The 12,227-nt window shown below is 46.2% G+C and overlaps 1 protein-coding gene across 4 annotated transcripts in view; it reads left to right on the top strand.

Annotated features, from left to right (window-relative positions):
• Nucleotides 1-12,227, top strand: part of LOC310784232 (membrane-associated phosphatidylinositol transfer protein 2-like) — a 64,726-nt gene that overhangs the window by 20,672 nt on the left and 31,827 nt on the right. For all 4 annotated transcript variants that reach the window (XM_083645252.1, XM_083645250.1, XM_083645251.1 and 1 more), the window contains exon 2: nt 6,925-7,176. In XM_083645252.1, coding sequence (XP_083501378.1) covers nt 7,099-7,176 — 78 coding nt within the window. In that variant the 5' untranslated portion in view covers nt 6,925-7,098. The remainder of the gene's footprint in view (nt 1-6,924; nt 7,177-12,227) is intronic.

The raw sequence follows: 12,227 nt of genomic DNA, 5'->3' as shown, positions 1-12,227 counted from the left end.
CATTTACATTTTTATGCCTCCGCCGGCGATAGCCAGGCCGGAGGCATTATGGATCCGGGTTGTCCGTCCGTACGGCCGTACGGCCGTCCGGCCGTACGTCCGTCCGTACGATGTTTGTTAACGCGATATCTGAGGAACGCCTGGACGGAATTTCATCAAATTTGCCTCAAACATCGACTTAGACTCAAGGATGATTTGATTAGATTTTGGTGGTCAAAGGTCAAAGTTCAAGGTCACTGTGACCTCTCGAACGCCATTTTCAAGCTTGTTAACGCGATATCTCAGGAATGCCTTGACGGAATTTAATCAAACTTGTCTCAAACATCGACTTGGACTCAAGGATGAACTGATTAGATTTTGGTGGTCAAAGGTCAAAGGTCAAAGGTCAAGGTCACTGTGACCTCTCGAATGCCATTTTCAAGCTTGTTAACGCGATATCTCAGGAATGCCTTGACGGAATTTAATCAAATTTGCCTCAAACATCTACTTAGACTCAAGGATGAACTGATTACATTTTGGTGGTCAAAAGTCAAAGGTCAAGGTCACTGTCACCTCTCGAACGCCATTTTCAAGCTTGTTAACGTGATATCTCAGGAATGCCTTGACGGAATTTAATCAAACGTGTCTCAAACATCGACTTGGACTCAATGATGAACTGATTAAATTTTGCTGGTCAAAGGTCAAAGGTCATGGTCACTGTGACCTCTCAAACGCCATTTTCCAGCTTGTTAACGCGATATCTTACAAATGCCTTGGCGGACTTTCATCAAACTTGTCTCAAACATCGACTTGGACTCAAGGATGATCTGATTAGATTTTGGTGGTCAAAGGTCAAAGCTCAAGGTGAGCTCTCGAACGCCATTTTCAAGCTTGTTAACGCGATATCTCAGGAACGCCTTGACGGAATTTAATCAAACTTGTCTCAAACACCGACTTGGACTCAAGGATGAACTGATTACATTTTGGTGGTCAAAGTTCAAGGTCACTGTGACCTCTCACACACCCAATTTCCAAGCTCTGTAACGCAACATCACAGGAGCGCCTTGACGGAATCTCTTCCAATTTGCCTCAAATGGCGATTTGGACCCCAGAATGAACTAATGGCGGAGGCATAAGTCCGCCTTGCGGTCGTTCTAGTTTAGTCTTCTTTTACTCTTAAAGCCATAAAATATTGATGTACAAACACGTAGAAATGAGTAAGGCCCACAGTTACTATAAATACACTGATAAATACAGAAATAGAGTGTGCCCATTCTAAGGGAATCCTCCTGCTTTCTTATTTTACTAGCAGGCCAAATATGGAAATGTACTGTTGACATATTCTGTTTGGAGTTTGGACTCCAGCTTAACCTGAAATGGAAATGATGTATGACTGAACTAAAGCATTGCAAACTCAAACAAAATGTCATTTCGGAAACAACAGAAACTAAAAACGAGCACTCCCCTGTCTGAAAACCCAAGTGGAATCTGTCAAATGAAATCTTTGCAAAAACTGATGCAAATGAGCCAAACTGTTCTAATCCTACTTGGCAGTTGGGGACATAATTCACATGCATCAGCATCGGAACAAACCCCCGGCCTTCACAACATCATTACCCAGAGCCACGCTGTGACTCTCTACCTGTCTCTCTCACTTACACCCTATCTCTCTCTCTCTCTCTCTCTCTCTCTCTCTCCCTGTGACTCTCTACCTGTCTCTCTCGCTTACTTTTTTTTTATTTTTTTATTTTACCTTTATTTATACAGGGAGAGTCCCTTGAGAGCAAGCTCTCATTTACAAGGGAGCCCTGGTGTACACCCTCTCTCTCTCTCTCTCTCTCTCTCTCTCCCTGTGACTCTCTACCTGTCTCTCTCGCTTATACCCTATCTCTCTCTCTCTCTCTCTCTCTCTCTCTCTCCCTGTGACTCTCTACCTGTCTCTCTCGCTTATACCCTCTCTCTCTCTCTCTCTCTCTCTCTCTCTCTCTCTCTCCCTGTGACTCTCTACCTGTCTCTCTCACTTACACCCCTCTCTCTCTCTCTCCATGTGACTCTCTAGTCTCTACCTGTCTCTCACTTACACCCGCTCTCTCTCTCTCTCTCTCCCTGTGACTCTCTACCTGTCTCTCTCACTTACACCCTCTCTCTCTCTCTCCCTGTGACTCTCTGCCTGTCTCTCTCACTTACACCCTCTCTCTCTCTCACTCCCTGTGACTCTGCCTGTCTCTCTCACTTACACCCTCTCTTTCTCTCTTTCTCTCTTTCTCCATGTGACTCTCTACCTGTCTCTCTCACTTACACCCTCTCTCTCTCTCTCTCACTCTCTCTCTCTCTCTCTCTCTCCCTGTGACTCTACCTGTCTCTCTCACTTACACCCTCTCTTTCTCTCTTTCTCTCTTTCTCCATGTGACTCTCTACCTGTCTCTCTCACTTACACCCTCTCTCTCTCTCTCTCTCTCTCTCTCTCTCTCTCTCTCTCCCTGTGACTCTACCTGTCTCTCTCCCTGCCTCCCTCCCTCCCTCCCGTTGCATACCTGTTCTGACTTCTTTGCATTATGAGAAGCCAGTTCGCAGCAGTTGCCTTGACTGACTTAAAACCAGACAGTCACCATTCTGTAGTCTAGTGGATAATCACATTCTCTAGTCTAGTGGATAATCACATTCTCTAGTCTAGTGGATACACAGAGTCACTCACATAATCGGTCTCGTCATGTCAGATTGAATGACTTCCCAGTTCGTCAGCTGTCTTAACTGGGGGAAATTCTCTGAAATACTTAAGAGGTTTGTTGTCGCAACCCATGCTGCTCAAACCGCCTGATGTCATGTTGTTGCACCATGGTTTGAGTAGACAGACTGTGAAGCAACATTGTCAACAGGGTGAGCAGCACTATAACCGTCCCCTCTAAAGCCTGCGTCCACCATATAGAGGCCCTCTTGGGCTCGCCTCCCGGGCCCCAGGCTTCTCTCCAGGCCTCTCCTGCTAGCCTACTTTTATCCCAATAGTGTGGTTATTTTAAGCAGGAACGTGGTGTTCTTCTGCTCTGATTTTGTCAACACTTTGTGTGTAGAACGAGCATATTGTTTGGGAGTTTTAAAGAGCAAAGCGTAGGAGGCTGCTGCCACCATCTTTCAGCCTCTCTCTGAGTCTGATCCTCTTGAGTCTCAGTGAGCAGCACCTGGCATAGAAACTCTCTGATTGAGAAGCTGCACAGGCCTGCAGGGCAGGCGTCCGACTCCGACCTTCTCCTTGCGGTGCATCACTGAGCTTATTAGGCGAATGCATCAGTCTGGACTCTGCAGAGAGGTGCATCTGTCTGGACTCTGAAGTAGAGAGGTGCATCTGTCTGGACTCTGGAGTAGAGAGGTGCATCTGTCTGGACTCTGCAGAGAGGTGCATCTGTCTGGACTCTAGAGAGGTGCATCTGTCTGGACTCTGGAGTAGAGAGGTGCATCTGTCTGGACTCTGGAGTAGAGATGTGCATCTGTCTGGACTCTGGAGTAGAGAGGTGCATCTGTCTGGACTCTGGAGTAGAGAGGTGCATCTGTCTGGACTCTGGAGTAGAGAGGTGCATCTGTCTGGACTCTGGAGTAGAGAGGTGCATCTGTCTGGACTCTGGAGTAGAGAGGTGCATCTGTCTGGACTCTGCAGAGAGGTGCATCTGTCTGGACTCTGGAGTAGAGAGGTGCATCTGTCTGGACTCTGGAGTAGAGAGTTGCATCTGTCTGGACTCTGGAGTAGAGAGGTGCATCTGTCTGGACTCTGCAGAGAGGTGCATCTGTCTGGACTCTGGAGTAGAGAGGTGCATCTGTCTGGACTCTGGAGTAGAGAGGTGCATCTGTCTGGACTCTGGAGTAGAGAGGTGCATCTGTCTGGACTCTGCAGAGAGGTGCATCTGTCTGGACTCTGGAGTAGAGAGGTGCATCTGTCTGGACTCTGGAGTGGAGAGGTGCATCTGTCTGGACTCTGGAGTAGAGAGGTGCATCTGTCTGGACTCTGCAGAGAGGTGCATCTGTCTAGACTCTGGAGTAGAGAGGTGCATCTGTCTGGACTCTGCAGAGAGGTGCATCTGTCTGGACTCTGGAGTAGAGAGGCGCATCTGTCTGGACTCTGCAGAGAGGTGCATCTGTCTGGACTCTGGAGTGGAGAGTTGCATCTGTCTGGACTCTGGAGTAGAGAGGTGCATCTGTCTGGACTCTGCAGAGAGGTGCATCTGTCTGGACTCTGGAGTAGAGAGGCGCATCTGTCTGGACTCTGCAGAGAGGTGCATCTGTCTGGACTCTGGAGTAGAGAGGTGCATCTGTCTGGACTCTGGAGTAGAGAGGTGCATCTGTCTGGACTCTGGAGTGGAGAGTTGTGGGCGAGCCCTCGATAGGTTGAGGGCCAGAGAGCACTCGGCAAGGAGTGCTAGGAGCCTCCCTCAAAGCTGGCCTTTGTTCGCTGCATAAGCGACGTGGTGGGATTATTAGTGTGATTAACATGATTAGATGGGCTGGCCGGGTGCCAAAGAGAGGTGCGGTCGCTCCCATAGGTTGGAGAGAAGAGAGAGTTTTGGCGTTATGCAATGCGGTGTATTCACAAATGGACAGCTGCAGGCAGGCAGTGCCAGGTCAGAGGTCAGCGCCTTTCTCTTCCCTGAAAACCTACAGTAGCACCTGAGGCAGGGTGACTAAGCTCTTGTCCGTGCTGTGCATTGGCCAGTGGAGTCTCTCTAAGTCAGAGAATCTCAGTACACACTCTCTGGAAACCATGAGTATCTGAGTACACACTCTCTGGAAACCATGAGTATCTGAGTACACACTCTCTGGAAACCATGAGTATCTGAGTACACACTCTCTAGAAACCATGAGTACGGTATCTGAGTACACACTCTCTGGAAACCATGAGTATCTGAGTACACACTCTCTGGAAACCATGAGTACGGTATCTGAGTACACACTCTCTAGAAACCATGAGTATCTGAGTACACACTCTCTAGAAACCATGAGTATCTGAGTACACACTCTCTAGAAACCATGAGTATCTGAGTACACACTCTCTGGAAACCATGAGTATCTGAGTACACACTCTCTGGAAACCATGAGTATCTGAGTACACACTCTCTAGAAACCATGAGTATCTGAGTACACACTCTCTGGAAACCATGAGTATCTGAGTACACACTCTCTGGAAACCATGAGTATCTGAGTACACACTCTCTGGAAACCATGAGTATCTGAGTACACACTCTCTGGAAACCATGAGTATCTGAGTACACACTCTCTGGAAACCATGAGTATCTGAGTAAACACTCTCTGGAAACCATGAGTATCTGAGTACACTCTGGAAACCATGAGTATCTGAGTACACACTCTCTAGACCATGAGTATCTGAGTACACACTCTCTGGAAACCATGCCTACACTCATTGGCTGGGATAGACTTTCAAACCTGTGTCGCTGCATTATTTACAGCTGAGGTGGAGTTGTGTTCCAAAATCTGCTCTGCAGCACAACGTCTCTCCCCCCCGTTAAAGAGGTCGTTTTCCTTGCCGCCCGTCGCCAAAGTGCGTGCTCTTGTTGGGAAATTGTTTCAATAGCCACACGACCTGTGCAGTAAAAATAGCCGGTGCATGTGAGAACTGTTTCAATTGTCTGGCCTAAAATAAAGAGCCTGGGCTTCTACCTGCTCTGTTTGTAAAGCGCCTTGAGATAACTCTTCTTATGATTTGGCAGTGGCACTGTATGAATATAAAATTGATTGATTGATTGATTGATTGATTGATTGATTGATTGATTGATTGATTGATTGAAATGCTATGTACGGTTATGGTATCAATCTTTGGGCAAAAAAAGTGTTATCTGTAAAAGTGTTATCATTTTTTAATCCAAGGACCATCATTACCTAATGTCCGTTTAAAATGGCAATACTTTTCTTTTCTTTTCGTTTGCGAATAGGTTTAGCTTTTCTCAAACGGTAGCTACCTCATTTTGGAATGAATGAAACGTCTTCACTTTACAGCCTGTAACTGACTTGAGTGATATCTGTGCTTACAGTAGCTCCGTGTACAGCATAGTCCCGATCTGCTTGTTCTGTCCTTATTCGGCTTTCCAGAGTTATTATGCTTTCCTCAGCGGTCAAAGAGGACTTCTGCAACTCACGCCACCCACACGGTGCTGATGTATGGTCTACACACCTTCCCCTATCAGCCCAGTGGCTTGAAAACAACGCCTTGTGTAATATCAAGGAATGCTGTTTGTGAGGCTCCCAGCATGCATAGGGGCTCTTAGAAGGTTATGTCATGCTCCCCAACAAGTCTAATCCCTCTTAGCCTGGGGTGAGCCCCCCCATGTGATGGTGCTAAAGGGCTGGGTGAGGCACGGGTAAGGTGTAGGCTCCACTTCCCACTCCCCAGCTCCAGCCTGTGTATAAGAACACACCTCCATCCTAGGGCCGGGGGGGGTTCCTTTACTGCGATGTGAGGCGCTGGATGGAGCCACACAACGCTGATACTCTTCCTCAGAGCTAGGCCTTGGACCAGACAAAACTATGTCCAGCAGCAGCGTACGTCCTGAAAGACTCCCCATTGGTATTCTCGTCGTTATCTGGGTGCGAGCCGCTAGAATGAGTCTGTCCTCTTGTTATGGAGAGAGGAATTTCACAGCATCTGATGATTTTTTTTTTTTAATTGGGGCGAATGATTTTAGAAGCTGAAGGAAGTCGACGTGTTGTTTTTGCTTCTGGCCTGAAGGAGACTCGGTCGTCGTTATTCTACGGCCTATTTGAAGAAACATCTAATGTTTTGCGAGGTCGATCAGGGCTAACGGCGTAACTATTGTGGCTATAACAAACTTTACCAATAAACAAACTTTACCAATTAACAAACTTTACCAATTAAATGCTTGCAGTTGTTTGTTTCTTTTTTACAGCGTACTTACCTCATGCTGTTATTTCCCGTTCCCCCTGCAGGCACCATCAATGTGGACTTCAGCTGGCGATTTGACGAGTCACATATAGGACCCCACCCCCCTCCGAGTCTCTCCCACCCCCCTCTCCCCCTCCCTCTACCCCCCCCCCCCACTCCCCTTTTCCCTTGTGGACCTTCTGCCTGAACCCCCTCTCCACCTCCTCTTAAGAATCACCATGCTGATCAAGGAGTACCGGATCCCCATGCCCATGAGTGTGGACGAGTACCGCATCGCCCAGCTCTACATGATCCAGGTGAGGCCATCATCCGACATATTTCCCACCACCAGGCCAGCACCCCCCCCCCACACACACACACACAGACGTCACAGCTCCGGTGAACTTTTGAAAGCGTCCGATCGCGCCGAGCTCGATCACGCGGAATCCGATGCTGGAGTAACGGTACAAAAGGAGCTTGTGTGCTGATAGATTATCCACTTATAAAGTCTCCGAAGCTGGCTGCTGCGTGTTTCTTCAGGAAGTGGGTGGGGGCTACTACCCTGCTGTCACAGCACACACACAAACTGCTTTGATGGAGACGGCATCCCAGAGATCTCCTTGTCGGTCAACAAGTGCTTGTACTCATTAATTCATATTAACACCTCGATACAGCCGAGTGATTCTCATTAGCTGCAGTCTTCTAACAGTGTGCTCCTGCTGTCCTGACTACTTTATGGGCGGTAGGTAGTTGTCTGAGAGGATGTTAAATAAACCTAACATTAAAGTTCAGTGATATAGTGGAAATAATCAAATTGCCCAGGTATCATCAACAAGTTTTCTCGGTGTCTTGATTGATGAAAGATTGAGCTGGAAGAGCCATATTTACCGGCATGTATGCAATAAAATATCGAAGTCTGTTGGTATTATTCGTAAATTTAGAAGTCTGGTTAATCAGAAATGCCTATTAACCCTTTACTATAGTTTAATCTATCCATATCTTACATATTGCAATATAATCTGGGGAGCAACTTATCCTACTCACCTTCACAAGCTTTATTTATTGCAGAAAAGGTTTTGTAGAATTTCAACTTTCAGTGACTGGATTGCTCATTCAGATCCGCTCTTTAAACAGTTAAATATCTTAACAATTTTCAATTTAAATAAGTACTTAACATGTATTTTTATTTTCAATGTATTGTCCCAGGATGTTTCCACTCCCTTGCCCTGTAAAGCTTTTTTTCAGGTAAATTGCAAAGTTCACAATATCAACACTAGACAAGCCAAGTTGTTACACCTCCCATTTTACCGCACTGGACTCTGTCAGTTCTCTATCAGATATAGGGGTGTCCAGATATGGAACAATATTTATCATCTTGTATCCCAGTCCAAATCTCTCAATCATTTCAAACACAAATTTAAGATCTATCTGATGAACCTAACTTAATTCTACCGCCCACATACACCCTTTCACACACAGCACACCCACACTTTTTTATGTTTTTCTTTTATTCAGTTTTATTTCTGTTTTTAATTTATTGATTGTGTATTGATAAGAGGTGACATCATGTTTACAAGCCCTCTCGGGTTTTTTAGATGTTCACCTGCACAATATGTAGGCAAATGTTTATAATAATAATAATAATAATAATAATAATAATGATTGGATTTATATAGCGCCTTTCCAAGGCTCAAAGCGCTTACACAGAATCATTATTCGTTCACACCATTCGTACCGGTGGTTCAGAAGCGTGGCAGCCACACATTGGCGCTCAACGGCCCCTCCGAACCACCATCATTCATGTCTACATTCATACCAATCATACCAATCATACCATTCATGTCTACATTCATACCAATCATACCAATCATACGAGGCAAGGAGGGTTAAGTGTCTTGCTCAAGGACACAACGACAGCAGCTGGGAGGGAGCGGGGATCGAACCGCCAACCCTTGCGTCATTGGCCGACCCGCTCTACCTCCTGAGCTAAAGCCGTTTGTTATATTATGTTTTAAATGAGTGCAAATAAATAAACTTGTAAACTTGATATTTCAGCGCTGCCCGGGCCATATTTGCCACACACCTTTCATAAACTGTATGTGTGGGGGGTATGTATTATGGCTGTCACTTTTCCCCCAAAATCTAGTTCGAACGAATTTGAAATGACACACAATTAGTTTGAATATATTCTAGTTAATATACGTACCCCGGGATGTGTGAGGATCTTGATAATAGCAATGAAGGAATGATCTCACGAGAGTTTTGTGAAAAGCTTTCAGCCGTGCCCTGCTTCACACTCGAGTGCAGTCATCTTCTGCTGCCAGTGAGTGAGGAGCAGGAGAGGGAGCAGCTGAAGGTTAAGTGCCTTGCTCAAGGAAATCTCAACAGCGGTTATTGAGAGAAACAGTTTAATGGGCCACTTCTCCGCGACCAAACCCCAAAGAGGATACTCCAGCACACCATTTACTCAAATTATTGAGTAGGTGCAAAGACACAGTGTCGTCTTCATCAGAGTCAAAACACCTTGTAGCTGTTATTGAGATTCAAGCTGGTGACCTTCCCTTAGGTAGGTCTCACCATTCGGCTGCCATACAAATGAATGAGAGTGTATAATGTTGGGCAGTCTAAAATGACCAACCACCCATTATTACTAGTACACCAATAGTACAAGCAAAGCTCCACCTGTATTGCCTCAGAGCAAGAGCGGGCCCTCTCCTCTTCTGTCTATCCTTATATAAAAAGGAGTAAGTGGGTTCTAAGTTGTTTTGGGTCACGTTTTTGGTTACACTCGGGCAAATGTGATGTCACTGATGATGTCATAGACATTGCGACATCATCACTGATGACCTCATAGGCATTGTTGCAAATGCAATTGTGGTTTGCACTTGATGATGGTACGTGGGCTCTGTCTGCGATTTTGGTCCGTGATCCAAGCAATTATGATGTCATCAGTGAGTGATGTCATCAGTGATGCAAAGTTGAGCAAATGTGCACTGCGCATGGCATGCATTGCCAATAGAGCAGGCGAGGCCACGCAGCAGCAGGCGAGCATAGGAATCGAGCGCTGCCTAGTGTCCTATAAAAACCATTTGCGAGTCTTATGGACTTGCGAAACCGTCTATAGTGCTCTCTGGAAGAATGCTATTATTTTTTATGATTATATTCTTGTCTGTTGTTATTGCTTTGCTTTGTATCAGCCCCCCTTGTGTATGAAACTGACGGCTTAATCCAGTTGAGCTGCATCCCAGTAGATGGCTGGAAACATGACTCAGTGGCCATGCCCCTAAGCAAGCAGCCATTTTTAGTCTGCACTCTGCACAGACTAGTTAGAGCACCACACACTACAACAGATTATTGTCTTCTTTATTAAGATTTTTTTCTTTCCTGTAGTGGACAGTGTATTAACCCATTGATACCTGATGCAGCATTTGCGTGTATATCCCTCATTTGTGTGTGTATCCCCTTTAAGACCGCGAACCGCGTATGACGCGGTTCGCGGTCTTAAAGGGATACACACACAAATGCTGCATCAGGTATCAATGGGTTAAGAGAGTGACACACAAAAAGGGAATGACATCTCCCATATGTCATGAATCGGCCTCAGTCTCATAATGTTGCACACACATGGTGCAGTGTGTGTTTTAGTCCTCCTAGCCGCTGATCCACAGAGAGCCCCTCGCTAGACCTGTCTGACAGGACATTATGCAGAGAATTATGGAGTTGACACAGCCCTCCACATTTAGATTTATTTCAAAGAGTCAGTCTATGAAACAAGGATTTACGATACACATTCTCAAGCATGTGCAGACGGCAAAGGAAGAGCGATTCTTCCATTAGTGACCCATAGTTACCTTTCCCCCTGACCTCACCCTCTCTCTCTCTCTCTCTCTCTCTCTCTCTCTCTCTCTCTCTCTCTGTACGGCCTCGTTGCTGCCTGTGTGAGGTTTCTGTCGCTATGGCAACCGTGACATCAGCAGCGTGCCGCTGGTCAGGTTCTGTTGGATGGAGGGAGTGAATGAAAAGAGGAAACGGGGGATAAAAAGAGAAGCTGTGGAGGAGGGAGGGAGGGAGGGAGTGAGAGAGAGAGAGAGGGGGTGGCAGGAGGAGAGAAAGTGCTATTCTGAAGAGATGGAAACGCAGCATTTTGCTGGTGTGGATAGTGGATAGATACCCACTCTTCATTGCTGTATATGTTGCCAGGGCAACTGCAGCATGAATGGCTGCCTGCGTTAGTATCACCCATCGCCAGTGTCAGCCTCATGGATGAAGGCAGGGCCTGAGACTAGTAGGGGTGGGAATCACCAAAGGTGCCACGATACGTTATTATCACGATACTCAAGTCACAATACAATATTATTGTGATTTAAAAAATATCGCGATTTATTACCTTTTTTTAACTGCGAATTTTGTCCCCCCAGGCAAAAAAAACGTTGTCAACATCTGTTTTGTCGAGTTTCCACTCTGTTCATCCCACAGACCGCAATCGTTTTTATTGCAGCAAAATGGGATTGTCAAGCAGACAGACTGACCAACACTGTCATAAAAACCACCATAAATGTTGCATGCACCCGGAAATTGATCGAATAAAATATTGCGATACTTGTCTTTGCGTATCGATATACTGTAATATTGCCACTCAAAATATCGCAATACTATGCTGTATCGATTTCCCCCCTCACCCCTAAAGGACAACCTGGCCACACAGTATCTGCTCCGCCCCACCCCAGTCAAGAGTCCATTAAGCTTTCGGTTACAGTACTTTGCCTCGCACTCACAGCTCCGCCTCCTTATTGGAGAGCTAATTGTACCCACAGCTTTGGGTTTAGCAGTAATGTGCAAAGCAAATGCAGCATGTGATGTGAGGGAAATGAAATAAGAGAGGATCCCTCTCACTCACATTCACTCACACACACACACACACACACACACACACACACACACACACACACACACACACACACACACACCCACATCCATCCATCATGGCGCTGAGCTCTCTGTGTGGAGTCAAGTGAAAAGCAGTATCTCAACAGGAAGCGTGCCTCACTAAGTTTTGATGGCAAGAGGAAAAAACCAGGATATGACTCCCATCCTGTCAACGCAGTTGGACCTGAACACATAACAATAGCTTTTTTTTTTATGGAGACAGCTCTTCTATATTGTTGTTGTAGCACTTTGGTGCCTATTTGACAACACTGTAGGAAAGGTGGATGAGGACGAGAGAATGCCAAATGTGACAAAGGGTTTGTTACAGGATTTGAACCCACAACCTGGCAGTGTCCTGGTATACTCAGGCAAGGGATTCACACTAGAGCAGGGCAGATGGGAGCCCCCCCCCCAACACACACACACACGCACACACACACAC

Source organism: Poromitra crassiceps (genome assembly GCF_964638095.1).
Source record: "Poromitra crassiceps genome assembly, chromosome: 10".
Lineage (NCBI taxonomy): Eukaryota > Metazoa > Chordata > Actinopteri > Beryciformes > Melamphaidae > Poromitra > Poromitra crassiceps.
The sequence above is the reverse complement of the archived record's forward strand: the minus strand, read 5'-3'. Positions and strand labels throughout refer to the sequence as shown.